This window comes from Rhinatrema bivittatum, chromosome 6 (assembly GCF_901001135.1).
Source record: "Rhinatrema bivittatum chromosome 6, aRhiBiv1.1, whole genome shotgun sequence".
Taxonomy (NCBI): Eukaryota; Metazoa; Chordata; class Amphibia; order Gymnophiona; family Rhinatrematidae; genus Rhinatrema; species Rhinatrema bivittatum.
In genome coordinates this window covers 31,514,056-31,532,187 of record NC_042620.1, presented here as the reverse complement: position 1 = coordinate 31,532,187, position 18,132 = coordinate 31,514,056, and the positions used below count along the sequence as shown (strand labels likewise).

General features: G+C 43.2%; 1 protein-coding gene across 1 annotated transcript in view; it reads left to right on the top strand.

The window, feature by feature from the left end:
- Window positions 1-18,132, top strand: part of SEMA5B (semaphorin 5B) — a 750,498-nt gene that overhangs the window by 547,220 nt on the left and 185,146 nt on the right. Inside the window, 2 exon segments of the mRNA XM_029605220.1 lie at window positions 13,450-13,548; window positions 16,728-16,941. Coding sequence (XP_029461080.1) covers window positions 13,450-13,548; window positions 16,728-16,941 — 313 coding nt within the window.

Sequence of the window (18,132 nt, the reverse complement as noted above, 5' to 3'; positions counted from 1 at the left end):
AAATAAATTACTTTTTAGTGATTGGCATATGTTATCTTTGGGAATGTGCAAGAATAACACTTTCTCTATGCGGATCTCACAATGTACGAGATCGGCATGGAGGAAGTGGATGCCCACAAATATATATATATATATTTTTTTTAAATTCTTTATTTCTCATTTTAATTCAGTTTTACAAAGAAATTATTTAGAACCTTCGTACATATAGTTACTTAAATCCTAAATATACAGAATTTAGGAAATATTCATACATCGACATTCATAAAACCTTCGATTAATTTCCTTACATTAGGATTCAAGGTATATGAAATCAAAATAATCTCCAAAAAGGAAGGAAGAAAAACTACTTTTTAAATTATACATTGTAACTCTTCTTAAAGGAATAATAGGAGGCTGAAGTTAAGTAACTAAGAATTTACGGAGACATAATGCAGTAATAAAACACCTTATATTTGATCAACTATTCTATTTCTAGTCCCAGCATAGCTACTCACTTATCTGTGCAACACTTGTAGGAGAAGATTCTGCCAACGGTATCTCTGTTGTAATTGTATTAGTTTGCTGTGATTCAATAAATTGTTGCAATTGATTAACTTGATAAAATATATATGCTTGCTCTCCTTTCTTTAACTCGCATCTACATGGGAAGCGTAATAAAAATACAAATCCCAAAGAGACAATTTGCTGGCGTAAGGCCAAAAATTCCTTACGTCTATTCCTGGTAACAGGTGCCAAATCAGGATATAACTTAACCACCTGATCATGAAAGGTTATTGGAAATTTTTTAAAGTATTTTTTCATGACAGTAGCTACGTCTTGGGTAGTAACAAAGGAAACTATTAATGTGTTCCTATGTACGACATCTAACGATGAATCTTCAAGAAAATTAGTCAAATCTGCAGGGACTTGGGGTCTATTAGTTAGGAAATAACAAGTGTTTATTGGAGGAATTACTTCCTCCACATAAGATAATTTATCCCTAAAAAATCTCTTTAGGGTTATATAGGGAATTTCTCCCAGTACCTGTGGGAAATTGGTTATTCTGAGATTTAAATGTCGCATCCTGTTCTCTAGTAACTCCAAGCGTCTAGCACTGGCCATTTGGTCTTTAATTAAACACACATTTATTTGTTGTAATGATTTTAAGTTTTTCTCATTTTCATTTAATCTGCGTATTGTCTCGTTGTTCTGAGTCTGAACTATCAATAATTTCCCTTGAAATTCTGTTGTTACATTGTCCATTTTCTTCTCCATACGAACCATAGCATTACTCAAATTGTTAACAGCCTCTAATATCCTTTCAAGCGTTACCTGACCCGGTTCAGATGTTGACTGCAGTAAATTCTGGACTAATGGTTCCCCCTGTTCTGCTTCCCTTTCAATCGGGGTTTGCAGAGCTTCACCATTGTCCACACTGCGTTGGGCCGGAGGTGGGCGGCTGTCCGGGCTGACGGTGAGACATTTACTTGAACTGAGCAACTGCTCCTACTTGCCTTGTTTTTTCTCCCTCCGGTACCAGCCCCGACTGCCGACCCTGACGTCAGAGGGAGGCGCCCAAGAACACCTTAAAAGGCGCACTCCTGCGGCGCTGTTCGACTCAGTTCGAGAAGTTTGAGAAGTATGAGAAGATGAGTAGCAACAGTAGCAGCTGGGTTAAATTTACGATTTGAAGTTTCTTATTTCTCACCGAGGTTAAGGATATTGTTACCATCAAAGACTTGCTATGCCGGCGAAAAGGAAAGGCAAGATTCGGGTGTATCCCTCGACACCCCCATCATCTGCCTTGACTCAGCTGGAGATTAACAAGTTTTTAATTCAACTAGAAGAAAGAGGAGGAGCTGAGGACTCCGTTGGAGGTACACGAAATGGAGATTCAGGTACCCCCCAGCCCACAAATATTTAATACTGAGGGGCCTGCACAGAGGAAGCAGCAGAACGGGCTTCAGTGCCAGTAGCAGCAATCAGCACCTCCTCAAATATCCACATGGCAGCAGTAGCAGAGGAATGAGAGAGGCTCCGAGGTTAGGAGTCTACATGGGGGTGTATATGTGTGAATGTATGGGTGCCTGCCTGAGGCTGTATCAGTGATTGAGAATGAATGGGTGTCTTCCTGGGGTTTGTATGTGTGAGAATAGGTGCCTGCCTGTGTGTGGTGTATGTATGTGTGTGTGTGAGAATGAATTGGTGCCTGCCTGGGGGTCTCTGCGTGTGTGTGAGAATGAATGTGTGCATGCCTGGGGGGTGGCGAGGGAGCGGTGTGAGAATGAACAGGAGCTGCCTGGGGATCAGTGTGGGTGTATATGTGTGTGTGTGTGTGTGTGATAATGACTGGGAGCTTGCCTGGGTGTGTGTGTTTGTGTGTATGTGAGGGAGCCAGTGAGAGCATGTGTGTGTATGAGAGAATCCAGGGGAGTGAGAGCTTGTACGTGGGTGGTGTGGGGGGGAGAGAGAGTCTTGGAACCTGAAAGCGTGTCAGTAACTGTGAGAGAGAGGGAGGTTATGGTGTGTATAAGAGCATGTATGTGTGTGTCTGTGAACAGTGTATGTATGGGAAAGAATGAACATGTGAGTATGTGTGAGAGAGGATAAAGTTTGTGCGCTCCCCTAACCTACGGGTTAAGGGAGCGCACTGTTAGCCCGGATTTGGCCGCGTATTTTCGATGCGCTAGCTTTACCTCTTATATAGTAAGGGGTAATAGCACGTCGAAAATGCGCAGCCAACCCCCCAAAACTAATAGCGCCCGCAACATGCAAATGCATGTTGATCGCCCTATTAATTATTCTTGCGTGATCCAGAAAGCAAAATGTGCAGCAAAGCCGCACATTTACTTTCAAAAATTAACGCCTGTCCAAAGGCTGGCATTAATTTCTGCCGGCGCCGGGGAAGTGTACAGAAAAGCAGAAAAAACTGCTTTTCTGTACACCCTCTGACTTAATATCATAGCAATATTAAGTCAGAGGCCCCAAAATTTAAAAAAAATGTAAAATTAAAAAAAATGTAAAATCAGCCTGCGGGTCGGAAGACGGACGCTCAATTATGCCGGCGTCCGTTTTCCGAACCCGTGGCTGTCAGCGGGTTTGAGAACTGACGCCAGCAAAATTGAGCATTGGCTGTCAAACCCGATGACAGCTGCCGCTCCTGTCTAAAAGGAGGCGCTAGGGACGTGCTAGTGTCCCTAGCGCCTCTTTTTACCGCAGGCCCTCATTTAAATACTGGATCGCGCGCCCAGAAGAGTGGCCTGGGTGTGTGTTGGGAGAGCGGGCGCTCGCCTCGGAGCGCTGGCTCTCCCGCCGATTTTACTGTATCGGCATGCTAATCCTCGACAATTTCAGAGTGACTGGAAATCAAGAGTTCCCAGGTATGGACAGCAGGGGCTTTTTAAAATCCTTATTAGTTTTAATTACTGGGTGTTATTTGTTATGTATGCTCTTTTATTTATTTTATTTTATTTATTTAAGGTTTTTTTATACCAGCATTCATGAAGAGCTCACATCATGTCGGTTAACATAGAACAGGGGTGCAATGGATATAACAACGAACATAGATTAAACGTGATGAAGAGAAAGCAGTTACAATTAACAAGGACTATTGAACTGGGGTGGAGGAATTAAAGAGAGATAGAAGAAGTTAATTATATACAAGTATACAATATATACATTAAACAATATATATAGCTGCTGTGTAGGATATTTGCTGGCGAGGCGTGTTAATTGGAGTTCGGGAAGGCTTGCTTAAACAGCCATGTCTTTAGTCTTTTCCTAAAGGTTAGGAGGCATGGCTCATTTCTGAGATCAGGGAGGATGGAGTTCCATAAAGATGGGCCTGCTGTGGAGAAGGCTCTATCCCTTAAGGTGCTGTGGAAGGTGGCTTTATTAGGAGGAACATGGAGTGATCCTCTGTATGCTTCTCTGGTTTTTGAAATATATTATTGGTGCTTGGGAAATTTTTAAAAAATGTATTTGGTTTTAATTAATAGAAATTATTCTATTTATCGGTAGTTTTAAAATATTTTATTAGAATGGTTTTACTATGATAATTTATGCTTTATGTTTCTTGATTTTATTTGTTTTATGAGGAATGGTGGTTCTGTTTTTCCATTGTTAATACACAGAGTCTGGCTTCTTGGGGTTTCCATTTCAGTTTTTGTCTAATTTGTGCTCCTTTATTTTGTATTCTGTATTTGGTGAGGGTCTGTCTCTGCTCTGTGTGTGTGACCATGATGAGAGATTCTGCTAGCATGTAGTGTCTGTGTAGGGATCTATAGCAATCGGGTTTGTTTTGTTTCCTCAGTAGGTGGTGTATTGGTATTCTAGGACCCAGTGTAATATTTACCCTTGCTTTTTCACAGGTAGGGTTATTGTTTTTTTGAGTCCTTGGTGATATTACTGTTATGTTTATGATATGTTACGGCTTTCTGTATAGATTTTGAGTGTCTTTTTTGCGGGATTTTGTGTTAGTTCACAATGTGCCTGGCAGTGGAAGGTGTTTGTGTTGCTATTACTATGAGGTGATACCAGAATTTGAAAATATTTTTTGTTTGATGAGTTATAAGGGAAACACCCAAGCTCCATTGTTGGGTGTATTTCCATGGATGCACAGTATGTTACAGAACTGGAGGTGCAGGATTTGTATTGACATTCTTTTCCTTCCTGTATATTTTCCAGACTTCACTCTCATAGCCATATAGAATTAGTTGAATAAAGCTATCAAATAATTTTAATAATAGTTTTACTAGAGGTGTGAACCTGGCCAACATTTTAAAATTAAGCAGAAGACCCTTTGGTCTTGCTTATTAAGACTTTTTTTTTAATAGCCAATTTTAAAGCAGGGGGCCATGCTATGGAGGTGGGTGTGATATGAGGTAATGTCATTTTGGCTCCCCTCCCCAATTCTTCTGTCTAGAGACGCCACTGATTTTCTGTGACCTTAAGCAATAGTACAAGAAGGATTGAGGGGGGGGGGTGCTGGAGAGGACACAAATGCATTAGCCCCCGGGCACCGGAGACCCTTGGTGCACCACTGGGCGCGAGCCATATGGGGCCGCAAGCGGTGGCAAAGAGGAGTGACGATTTGGCGGGCTACGAGCAGCGCCCAACCTGCCTGCGGCCCAGAAAACCACACACTCGGCGGGCACAATCGAGAATGAGGTAGGAGTCGGAGCCGAGACCGTGGGGTGGCGTGACCGGGAGGGGGTGTGGAGGCGCACGGCAGAAGGTTCGCCTAGGGTGCCTAATCCCCTTGCACCGGCCCTGGTCAATAGGCACCCATTATGAATGTGCCTAGGACAGCAAACATTTTAGGGCATTGGCTAAGATTTGCTGCTTTCCAGCTCTGCTGAATCTCTCTTACAAGAGGTTGAGGAATGAAAGCAGCAAAAATGCCTAGGGGGGGCAGCAAAACCCCAAATCCATCTCTGGGAACAGTTGTTGGAGTTCCCAGGACTTCAAGGAAGGAAAAGTATCTTGGGGGTCCTAGAGGGATTTCTGAGAGGTTGTGTGAAGGCAAGAAGTAGACTTAAGGATGGGAAGTGTAAGTTCTTACTCCTTATCTGTCTAAAGAGCATGCTTCAGGAATTTGGAGGAAAAAAGAGAATGGTCCTTGTAGGAATTCAGAGAGAATATTGCTTAGGTGAGGAGGAAAATCCTGAAGAGTTTCTGATTGACCAGAGGCTCATCTGAGAGGGAGGAGTGGGAAGAATTCCAGAGAAAAGGAGAGCTGCGTCCAAAGACATGTACCAGGGGAGACCCAAAAGAGGAGAGTTCCTGCCCCAGAGGGCTTACTTGCCAAGGGCCTGCAGAGTTATTTGTTTTTGGACTTTGGACTTATTTTCCTGAACTATTTAGTGCACTAAACCTTGGCGTACCATTGTGGATTTTGTTTTTCCTGCCATCAGTGACCAGTAAAGACTTTAATTTTGGATCAACAGCTTTTGTGTGTCATTGTTGGGTTTTTTTGGGAGACTTTGACTGGAGTGGTGTGCAGAAGAGCCCCAGAGGAGAGAGAGAGTAAGCCATAAAGGCCTTGAAAAATAGATTTTTCCCACCCCGTATAAGAAGGACTCCCTGTCTCTCCTCTCCTATGGGGTCTGTATATATATATATATATAGGTCTTTGTCTTATCTCATATGGCTTTTCTAATCTAATCTAACCTTATACTTGTATCCCCCCATTTTAGCCCATAGGACCATCCAGATTGGTTTACTACAAATGGAAATATAATTTCATAAATATATTTATTTATTTATTTATTTTTATTTAGCGTTTTTTATATACCGAGGTATAGCAGAGTTGCCTTCACTCCGGTTTACATTATAACAAACCAGTTACATTTAAATTTGACAGATTACATTAATCAGACTGAGAAACAGACATAAAAATTAGTCTAACAAACAGCAGGATATATTACAAGTAAGGTATACTGAAAAAACAGGGTTCATAGATAATAGGATATATCTGTAGTTAGAGGGCGGGATAAATTGACCTATCGGTAGACTGATAGTTATGAGATCAAAAGTCCGAGCTGTCAGTAAGAGATTGGCTTAGTAGCCAAGATTTTAGTTCTTTTTTAAAAGATTTAGGGTTTTCTTGACCAGCGAGGTACTGAGGGAGTGAGTTCCATAATTTTGGGCCGATGATGGAAATGGCTCTATTTCTGGTGGAAGAGAGTTTGGCGAGAGGGAGAGATGGAATCACAAGTTGTATTTTACTAGTTGTTCTTGTAGTGCGTAGGGATTGGTGGATATGTATGACGTCAACAAGAGCAGAGTAATCTGCTTTGTAAATTGCTTTCTGCAGTATTGAGAGGACTTTGAATTCGATTCTTTTCTCAATTGTGAGCCATTGTAGTTGGTTGAGAACGGGAGTGATGTGTTCAGATTTTCTTTTCCCCGTTAAGATTCTGGCAGCGGTATTCTGAAGAAGCTGTAGTGGGCTTAGGGATGACTTGGGTAGTCCAATTAGAAGAGAAATGCAGTAGTCCAAACAGGAGAATATTAGGGCTTGAAGGACTGTTTTGAAGTCATGGGGATGAAGCAGTGGTTTTAGGTGTTTGATTACCTGTAGTTTGTGGAATCCTTCTTTTGTTCTAGTAGAGATGTGTTTTTTAAAATTTAGATCATTGTCCACCCAGAAGCCTAAATCTTTAACATTGTCTTTAAGTTGGATGATGGAATTGTCAAATTGGAAGGGTGGAATAGTTTTAGGTCCGGAGTTTTTTCTGGCGATGAGTATGCATTCAGTTTTGTTCATATTTAAACATAATTTAAGTTGGATTAGTCTGTTTCTGATTGTGTCCAGGAGAGAGGCTGCACTAGACATTGTATCTTCTAACGAGGAGGAAATTGGAATCAAAATTTGTATATCATCGGCGTACATGTAATATGTTATGCCAAGACTGGATAAAAAATGGCAAAAGGGAGTAAGGTAAATGTTGAATAATATGGGTGAAAGTGCTGATCCTTGCGGTACACCTGTTTCAAGGGGGATGGCGTTTGATAAAATGTTGTTGTAGGTGACTTTAAAATATCTATTTTTGAGGAAGGATGAAAACCAGCTGAGGGTTTTTTCTGTGAGCCCGATGGATTCAAGACTAGAAATAAGCAATTTGTGGTCTACAGTGTCGAAGGCTGCAGAGAGGTCCAGAAGAATCAGAAGGTATCCTTTTTTGTTGTCGAGTCCTCTTAATATGGTATTGGAGAGGTTGAGTAAGAGTGTTTCGGTACTGAAGTTTTTCCTGTTTTTCCTATAGTTTTTCCTATAGTTTTTCCTATATAGATAACAAAAGAGCGAAAGGCCCATAAAACAGTGAGTGAACCACCAAAGTGGTATGGACCCTGCATCAATAATCTTTCTCTGAACTGCCTTCACCCTGTCTATATCTTCCTGGAGGTTTGGCCACCAGAACTGCATGCACAATACTCCAGGTGAGGTCTCAGCAACAAGGTGCTACAATGACACACTGGCATATTCACTTCCTTCTTTCTGCTAGTTCTGCCTCGGCCTGTGTACACCTAGCATCCCTCTGATTCTGGCCACTGCCTTGCCACTGTGTCGCTATCCTGAAAGTGTCAGTCGCTATCACTCCAAGCTCTCTTTCCTGCTTGGTGTCCCATCAGTATCTCAAAGCCAGACACCTGGAAGATTCAGGACATGGGTCCGAACGCAGAAAGGAGGGTGTCCCTTCCAGACATGGGCATGAAATCCTGCCTCAAAAATGTGAAGGAGATCCCAAAGGAAGCGGGAGGGGCAGGCATGGAAAGGGGGGTGGGGTCGAATGTGCATTGCAATTAAAGGGCCAACTACTAATCCTCTCCTTTAAAGACACGGGAATTGCAAGTTGGCACTGTTTAAAGCATTGAGAAAATGTGCCTAGTAACACCCTTGTAGTTAATTATTAAACCCTACCTTGCCATGTAATATGCTTTTAATTGTTCAGAATTCACTTGAGAAGCTTGATGACACAAACATTTAAAAGAAAACAGAGTGTAAATCTATGGTATTTTATGTAAAATGATAAGGCCATGGTAAGATTGTTGGACTGATTGAGTAACAGAGAAGCTATGTTCTTTCTCCTCAGAGCACTGGGGCTGTCCATCAAGGTAGATCCATCAAGACTGTCCAAAGCAGTCTAGGTGTCTTCCTATTGGACGCAGTAGAAAATGTCACGAGTTAATGATACTTACCTGGAAAGTGACATAGCCTAGTCTCATTAGTTAGCTTCAATGTGGCCTCATTGCATCTGCAGCAACGTCCTATGCCATTCTGACCCTGGCTAGCCAACGCCGGTACCAGGAGGTGTCTGGCGATCTTCGCCTTTACATCCAGGTTTGCACACAGGGCTTTGTTTTGAGGGGTCCACAAACTGCGCACTTCCAGCCAGCAAAAGAAAGCAATAGGAAATTCATATGAAAATGCTTTTGAAATACATGGAAATGTAAGTGATTCTGTTCTCTATTAGACTTGCGGGCTTAAAACAGCCTCGCTGTTATGTGCTTTTCCCAGTCCAAATTGGAAATTTCTCTGAAAATGGGAGGTCTGTGGCCAAATGAAAAGTAGTTTTGCCTATGGCAAAATACATCAGTACTACAGCAGCACTTCTGAAAAGTCAACTTTAAGTCCAAAGAAATGTAATAGACTTAAAAACATTAGAAAATAAATTATATGTTGTGGGTGTGGACATTTAGACTGAGGTGGAGTTGGCGCAACCTGCAGGGTGGAGCCCTGTAGGTCCCTACCATCGGCTGGCAGAGTCAGAAGAGACAAGCCCAACTGGAGCTTCACCTATACCAGCCCATGTTCCCCCTTGGGTTGAGCCTCTGGGTGCTGGAACTAGCAGGTTTTAGGTGGGGGCCTCTGCTGAAGCTCTAAAAATCAGTGGCAAAAGATGAGGCATGCAGGAGAAATCAAGACAAGCTCGGGTCAGGGCTGGCGGTGTTGCAGGAATGTCCAGTAATTAGGCAGTGGTCAGTGGCAGGCGGCGTGCAACAAAGGTCCAGTAGTCAGGCAGTAGTCAGTGGCAGGGAGAGTTCAAGATGAATCCAGGAAGCAAGCCAAGGTCAAAACCAGGTATCTGTCCAAGGGAAGGCAGGAAGATGAGGAGCAACACAGGAGGCAAGGTGCACAGAAGAACTGAAGAACTCAAGACTGACCACAGAAACTGCTGGATGAGATGAAGACCACACAAACCAAGGAACGAGACACTGGAACAGAAGACAGGAATGAGGACCAGGAAGTGAAGACAGGTACACAGGCAGGGAACGCTGAGGCAGCTGTTGGAGACCTGTTGCCGAGGCATGGATTGCAGGGAAACTGGGTCTTTATGGCTCAAAACTTGTGATACACCAATATCTAATCTCACTACAAACCAGGTTTAACCCTAAAACCAATGGGGTAGATTTTCAAAAAATGCGCGTTCGCGTACTTTTGTTGGCGCACCAGTTGCAAACAAAAGTACGCTGGATTTTAGTAGATACGCGTGTAGCCGCGCGTATCTGCTAAAATCCAGGATCGGCGCGCGCAAGGCTGCCGATTTTGGGCAGCCGGCGCGCACCGAGCCGCGCAGCCTGCCTCCGTTCCCTCCAAGGCCGCTCTGAAATCGGAGCGGCCTCGGAGGGAACTCACTTTCGCCCTCCCCTCACCTTCCCCTCCCTTCCTCTATCTAACCCACCCCCCCGGCCCTATCTAAACCCCCCCCTACCTTTGTCTGGGGATTTACGCCTCCCGGAGGGAGAAGTAGATCCCCGCGCGCCAGCGGGCCGCTAGCACGCCGAGACGCGACCCGGGGGCGGTTCCGGAGGGTGCGGAAACGCCCCCAAAACGCCGCATCCCGTCCCCAAAACGCCTCGTCGATCGGCCCCGCCCTCGACAAAAAACCCTGGGACTTACGCGAGTCCCGGGGCTCTGCGCACACCGGCAGGCCTATGGAAAATAGGCGCGCCGGCGCGCAAGGCCCTGCTCGCGTATATCCGGGCGGATTTACGCGAGCAGGGCTTTTAAAATCCGCCCCAATATGTGTGAATACTACACCTGAAACTCAAGTGTTAGAAATGGACAGAATACATTTTTAAAAAATATATATTTTTTGTGAAAAAATACTCCCCACCAGAGATCAATAACATTTAAATAATTGTTAAGGAAAGGGTTGATGGTTTCATATAAAAGTAGCAGCCATTACCTAACCAGATAGCTGGTGCTAAAATGTGATTATAATCATTAACTACCAACCACCTTCCACCCTAACAAAACAATTTTTTTATTTTATTAGATGAAATTTTTTTAATAACATTTTTTTTAGAAAAAGGTATTTTCAAAAACTTCTTAATAAAATTTCTTAATACAATTCTCCGTGTGCATATGCATGTAGAGTGTAAAGTGAAGAATGCTTCTTAATGAACGTTCGGCATATATCTATAATATGCTCAATATTCTTATTGTCCTCTCGGAAGGGCAGTAAGAATATTGCTGAGGATTCATTAAGAAGCGTTCTTCACTCAAAGCTAGTGATGTCATCTGAAGGTGCCGCAGGGGATTTCCCACCGTGGGCCTTTTAAATCTGTGCATGTTGGGTGCATGCACCTAGGGGCAGCCATATGTGAAGCTTGTGGCGTCTCCTCCCACGTCGCGCTGGGCCCGTTGGAATGTGGCCGTCTGGCACACATCTGTGCTGGAGATCTTCGGTGGCATTGGGGGTCCGCAATACCTCGGTGCTGGAGGTAAGTGTGGTGGTTCGCGGGGGAAGCCCACGGATCGTCAAACGCAACATTATATTGGCTTTTTGTTGAAACATTTTTACTTGTTTTTTTCTTTATTTTTTGGATGTATGTCCTTTGTTTTTATCAATATTTTGTTGTTTAACAGTGGCAGAACTCATACTTGTTCATTTTTCTGCACTTTTGCTCACTCTTGAGAAATTTCTTAAAGCACATTGATGAATTTTAGGACATACGTACTATAGGGTATAAGTTGTATAGAAATTATTCCATAATGGCCCACATGGTGGGGGGAGTGGAAGAGGGGCAGGCAGAGGAGACCGCACACATTCATTTTGGTTCCCATGATTATGTCGACATATGCCATGTAGGTGTCAACTGTTGACCTGGCCATAGGAATGGAGGTAACAAGGTAACAGAGTTGGTTGACAGGTCTGGGTCTTTTTTTGCACCAGCAGGTAAAAGCCACTGCCCATGTGACATTAAATGCCACTTTCTTGGCCACTGGCCAAGTGTAATGAGTTTAGATTTTACATATGCTCATTTTATGGCACCTCCCCCCCCCCCCCTTCCCCTCCACAATCAGAAGCATTTATCTTGAAATCATGCTAGGGGGAAGAGGGTGTCATTTGCAGTCCTTGTGGTCCCTAAACCAGTCTGGTTTTCCGGATATCCCAAACATATACTGCGAATGGACCTGATTCATAGAACCCTTGTATGCATACCTATGTCACACACCTTGTAACGTGTCTACTGTATATTTAGCCAGGTCCTTTCGAGTACTACATTATTTATTGTATCTTCTTGTTCTTTAATCCCCAGTTACTTGATCCAAGTTTATCCTCCTGTTCGATGTAATTGCACTCTGTCTTGCCTGTTTAATGTTATAATGTAAACCGAATTGATATGTAACTTTTGCTACATGAATTTCGGTATATAAAAATGTTAAATAAATAAATAAACATATTCATTTTGGATAACCAGAAAGCCAGGTCTCTTTGGGGGCCAAGAAGTCTGGAATAGAGCCACTGAACAAGATGGAATCCTTTTATATACCTCCTTAGGGGTCATTTTTCAAAGGGTTTAGGCACCTAACATACTAGGGAAGTAGCTAAATCAGCCCCATTAAAAGTTGTCTAAGGCTGAATTCCTAAATTTTACTGATAAGCGTGGTAGTGTGCCAGGTCTGGTGGCATCTTCTCTAGTCTCTCCTAGTGGGCCTCTGGTCTCTCTCACAACGGGAACTCTATAGGACGTAGATTGGATTGATGTTTTTCACCTTTATTTCTCACTGTACAACCATACAGGGGAGACCTGAAGTTCAGCACTAATGTCTCTTTCTCCCCATAGCCTGTTACTTCATAGAACAGTACCACCAGTCCACTTCCCTTGAGGTACTGGGGTATAAACTTTCATGAGTAGTGCCATCCTGCTGAAGCCCAACACTGCTGATTCCTTCAGCCCCCTTCCCCAGAGAGCTTCTGCCAGCTGATGAAGCTCTTGGATTATGCTGGTCCTGGCCCTGTCCTGGAGGACCTTGGCTTCCGGAGCCCTGACTCCCTTGCATTCTCCTGGCTCCCGCGTATCTGGCTGTTTCTGGGTGGTTTCACTCTCAGCTGTCTAATTGGCCAGGCCTGTCTACCCTAGGCCTTGTCTAGCTTTCCCAGAACCCCCGTTCTCCAAGCAGGCTGCCTATTCCCCTAGCATTGCCATCTAGTAGTCGACTGCCATAATTCCAGGGAAAGAACAGGCACTCCCTTACAGCGCCTAAATTTATGTCTCTAAAACGTAAGTGGTTACAAGGGTGGAGTTACGGCTTGGAAAAAAAGCTGTCACCTCACTTAAGGCCTCATTTACTAAGCATTTTTCCCATTGACACAGAATGGGAGAAAAGCCGTAGTAAGTCAGGCCCTTAGGTACCTAAATCTAGGCAAATAAATGGCCGACCGAAATTTAGACAAATATTAAGCTGAAAACTTAGATGACTAAGTTCAGCTGAAAATTTTCCTAAGTAAAGGCTAACAAGGTAACAAGAGTTGGTTGAGTGCTTTTTGAAACACTGAGCATTTTTCAAAAATTGACCCCGTTCGCGACTGAGCTTCTCCTGAAATTGAAAAAGCAAAAGCTTGCTCCTCTGCTCTTTTCTGAGGAAGGCAGAGAAATCTACTTATAATGTGGTGGTGGTGGTGGTGGTGGGTCTTCTTAGGGCCTGAAGTAAACCTGAAATTATTTCAATTGTAGGAGGAGTGCCAGAATTACGTTCGAGTGCTGATCGTTTATGGGAAGAAGGTGTTCACGTGCGGTACCAACGCCTTTTCACCAGTGTGCACGAGTAGGCAGGTGGGTTTGCAGTTTCTTTGTTTTTCTGGGTTTCCAATTTTTTTTCTTCCTCTCTTTAAGGAGGGGCGTGACCTATGGCAGACAGCAGGGTTATGAGCCTAACACTTTGGTCCTGCCCTGGACTTTCTAATTCTTATCCTGACACAGTTTGCAGAGCAAAAAGCAGCTGCAGACTGCAGTGGGGTGCGAGTTGGAAGGCCGGGGGCTGGAGTAACATTTCGCAATAAAATGGGCAAAGAATGTGTTCATAAAATTTAAATTCTTCTGAGATGGAAACTGATGTCATGTTAGAAAATCATGTTCAGACTTCACTTTGATACGTAGACCTCATCTCTTTTGGAGCGCTGAAAATTTGTTTCATATAGTTTACTACTTATAATATGGTCCATTTTAAGCACTGTAGGAAAAACTGCTTCCTTAATATATGTCAATATTAATATCTTTATTTGGTTCATGAGTCACTAATTGTGGTCAGAGCAGCTTGCAATAAAAATACAAAACTATACAATATACATAAGCTTGATAAAATAATACAAAAGAATAAAAAAAAGAGCAAATTGAATTAGTATGTTCTTAGTTTCTGTGATTCTCCTGCATGAATGGAACTTGAATCATGAAATTATTTTAAAAAAGACTGCTAACATTTGCTTTGAATTACATTTGAGGACAGTTTTTAGATGCTAGATTGTTTCCAGTTAGAGCTCCTACAGGCCCCCTATTTACTAAACTGCATTAATGTGCATTGAATCCCATCGTTAATGCTTGACATATGTCAAAGTGGCCTCAACATGCATTTATGAATTCATATTAACTTCAACACAGAGTTTTTCTGTATTCTTGCAGATTTTCTTATTAAATTAAAAAGAGCTGATTAATATGCAAATGTATGGTAATCAGCTTATTTTAATTTAACATCGATCAAATTACTGCAGCAATCTGAATGAATAAGTTATTAAATTAAATTAAAAATATGCATTAATGTACAACTTTAACACACAGTAATGGCATGCATTTAACATGCTTTTTACTGAGAGATTGATATTCAAAGGCTTTGTTCAGGTAACTTTTGTAGTTAACTTGACAAAAGTCAAGATTTCAAAATTTCTCCCCATACCACCATCTAAACTTTGTTCGAGTCACTCATTTAGCCAGGTAAAAAGAGCGGACACTGAGGGCAGGTCTAAAGTTAGACAGGAAAAGTTGGTTGGAAGAATAGCAGTCCTAAAGTTAGATACTCAGGTAAACTTAACTGGATAGATTCATCGGAGCCATCACATAGCTGCGCTCCTCTGAACACCCGAGTGATTACCAGCCAGCTGAATATTGACCTCTAGGGGTTTAAAGCGGGACAGTAAGACGTGTTAAAAATGCACACTTTCAACAGAAACATCACCACCTCTAGAGGTGTCGTTAAGGTATCATCTTAATAGCAGTATATTAATCACCATTACAGATCACTGATCAGAGTGATGTACAACCAAGTTTTGCAGTAGAGACTGGTGGATTAGCAGGCTATAAATAAATAGTGCAAAAGCCATATCCACAAGTTTAGTAAATAGAAATTATAAGGAACCCACTGGATTGGTGGTTTTTTGTAGAAATGCTCCAGATTATTATTATTATTATTATTAATAAATTCTATGCATGTCGGCCAGTATAAACTTCAATAGCATTTGGCACTGTATTCATTTTACATAAGGAATTAAGGGGTCATTTACAAAACAAAAGGTTTTCTCCCATTGTGTGTCTCTAGGAAAAATGCTTAGTAAATGACCCCTAAGTCCTATCAGATTATTACTCTGTTTTGGTATATAGTCCTGGCACCAAGATTAGCATCTCCCTTTGGAAAGGGTTCTGTGTGATTCTTGATATGCATATGCAATAGGTTAGATCACACGCACACACACACACACACACACACACACTCTCTCACACACACACACACACACACACACACACCCCAGAACTCTGGGTACATTGGTTCAAGTCCAGCTTAGAGGGAAGACGGCTTCCAGTTACACCAACCCCAAGCACAAGGTAGAATAAGCCTGGAGTTCCTCACATCTTGTGGGAGTCTTTTGCCTCGGGAGACTAATCTCCTGCTTTCTGCTGCTGGTAGGTATAGAGGCACAGGGGCAGCATTGTCTGGGGAAGCCCGCCCTACTGTCTGGATCGGAGTCACGAATGAGTGGTAGCAACCAGTGGCGTGCAAAGGAAGAGAAAGCAGCAGCTGGCAGAGCCCAATTCTCCCCTGGAACCACAGCCCAGGAAATTGGGGGGCTGTTGGAGGCTTGCATGAGAGAGGATGAAGATGAAATGTGCAGGGGAGAGAGAAGAGAGCAAGAGGGGGATGGGCAGTGTGAAAGCAAGGGGTGGCAAGGGAAAAAGGAGGATTGGGAATTAATTAATAAAAAAAGGAAGAGTTGCAAAAAAAAAAGGGCCAGAAGGTATTAATCACAGGCAAATGTTAGTGAGAACAGGCAAAATATGGAGTGAGATGCAAAGAGAGCAAAAATAGGTGACAGAAGCAGTAAAGGAAAAGAGGCGATTAAACTAGAAGCATCGAGAGAGAAAAGTGGAAAATACAAACCAAGCAGCGTATCAGCAGACAGACAAAAAAGATGATTACAAATAAATAGATAATGATGAATTGCATAGTAAGGAAGAATCCAAGGAAGACTAGATGTGATTGGGAGACTATGAGAAAAGTGCACCAAAGACTTAGGAAACAGAGCTGGGAGATAATAATAGGCTAGCCAGTACAAGAAGTGTTTGAGATTTTATAAAATAGCAAGCGACCGAGGAAGCAGGGAAGCTTGAGGGCAGTGGCATCCCCCAGACCTTCTCCCTAAGCCTGAGATCCACAGCCTCATGCAAATTGCAGGCAGGAAGATCTTTACAGTATACGTACAGCCCTGGTTTTACTGGGCCATGCGTGCAAACAAGTCCCTGAGTATCGCACCATCCCCCCCCCCACAAAACACTTCCATGACAGAACCCAGTTTAGCCAACCTAAAGGCGGAAGCACACACGACAGCGTTCCGGTTCTCTGACTTTGTACCTTTTGTGGGCGTGGTATGAAGCTAACTGTTGCAAGAACTTGTGGATATTGATCAAAAAAATACCCTCCTCCACCCCCCACCCCCCCTTGTGAAACTTTCTTCTTTATTTAAATGCAGGTAGGAAATCTAAGCCGAACGATTGAGAAAATAAACGGCGTGGCTCGGTGCCCGTACGACCCCCGGCACAACTCCACAGCTGTGATTACGTCCCGAGGAGAGCTCTATGCCGCCACTGTCATTGATTTTTCTGGACGGGATCCTGCTATTTACCGCAGCCTTGGAAATGTTCCCCCACTTAGGACTGCACAGTACAACTCCAAATGGCTTAACGGTAAAAAAAAAAAAAAATGGTGCTAGTCATCGTACACAGTGAGATGAGCAGAGCGGACTTGTGAAGCAGCCTTGTTCGCTTTGATTGCCGATTGTAAGAGATTGGAGGAGAAGGAAGATGGCTGGCCAGTGCAGCTGGTGTCTAAAATACAGAGAGAGAGAGAGAGAAACAGAGAAGAGGTCGCGTTGGGTAACGGAGGAAGGGGAATAAAGAGAAGGGGTGAAATGATGTACTTGGTATCGTTGTTATAACACTGCCTTGCTCCCTCTTTCACCAAGGATGCATGACTGCATCTGGCTGTATACCTGAATTTAGGACAGGCAGAGAGGAAGTGGGGAGGGGCAGCTCTGCTCCTGTAAGATGGATAAATGAATAGATAAGGAGCGGGTTTTATTTTCCTATAGCACTGTCAACGTAGTTCTATAATCAGAAGAATATACGCAATTTTAAATAAATACATAAATGCACAGATTCATCCAAACTCTAAATACAATACAGTACTTGTTAAACAACACAAAGTCATAGGTAAGGCCCCAGAGAGCTAACAATCTAAGAAGATAGGTGGTGGGAATCTTTGCTAGCGGTGCCGTGGTGGATCAGAATAGTTTGGGCAAAGATCAGGGGATATGGAAAGTGCAGGTCAGAAGGTATCGGATGGGTAGAGTCTGATATCCTGTGTGGGACTCCTGACAGCCAGACATATTTGCCACCCTTGCGGTGAAGAGGGGCCCACGTGTGGCGTAGGGACCAAACAGATAACTTAGGGTTGGAGCCTTGACGACTGGCGCTACTGCTCCCCAGTTTCAAACCTGTGCTATTCCACCCTGTTTTGTGTCTGTCCCCATGTGCTCAAGATATGCACACGTGAAAGAAAATTTGAATGTTGAAGACGGGGGGTGGGGGGGAGTTGCCTGAGCAGCACAGACCCAGCTGCAAAATAATAATAATAGGCGCAGCAAAAAGGCTGCAATGGGTGGAAAAGTGAGGGTGATAAAAGGATGCTCCAGTTTGCTTTTTTTTTGTCTTGGTTATCGCCCGCGGTTGTCTGGAAGACTTGTAGGGGAGCCTGCATTGTACCCGTGATACTCAGACTAGTTAAGACTAGACGATGGGAAAACTGTACGCTATAAGCTAAGGGTGGGGAGGAGAGTTTTCAAGCTGTCTATGCTGGGACAGAGGGGCGGGGGGTAC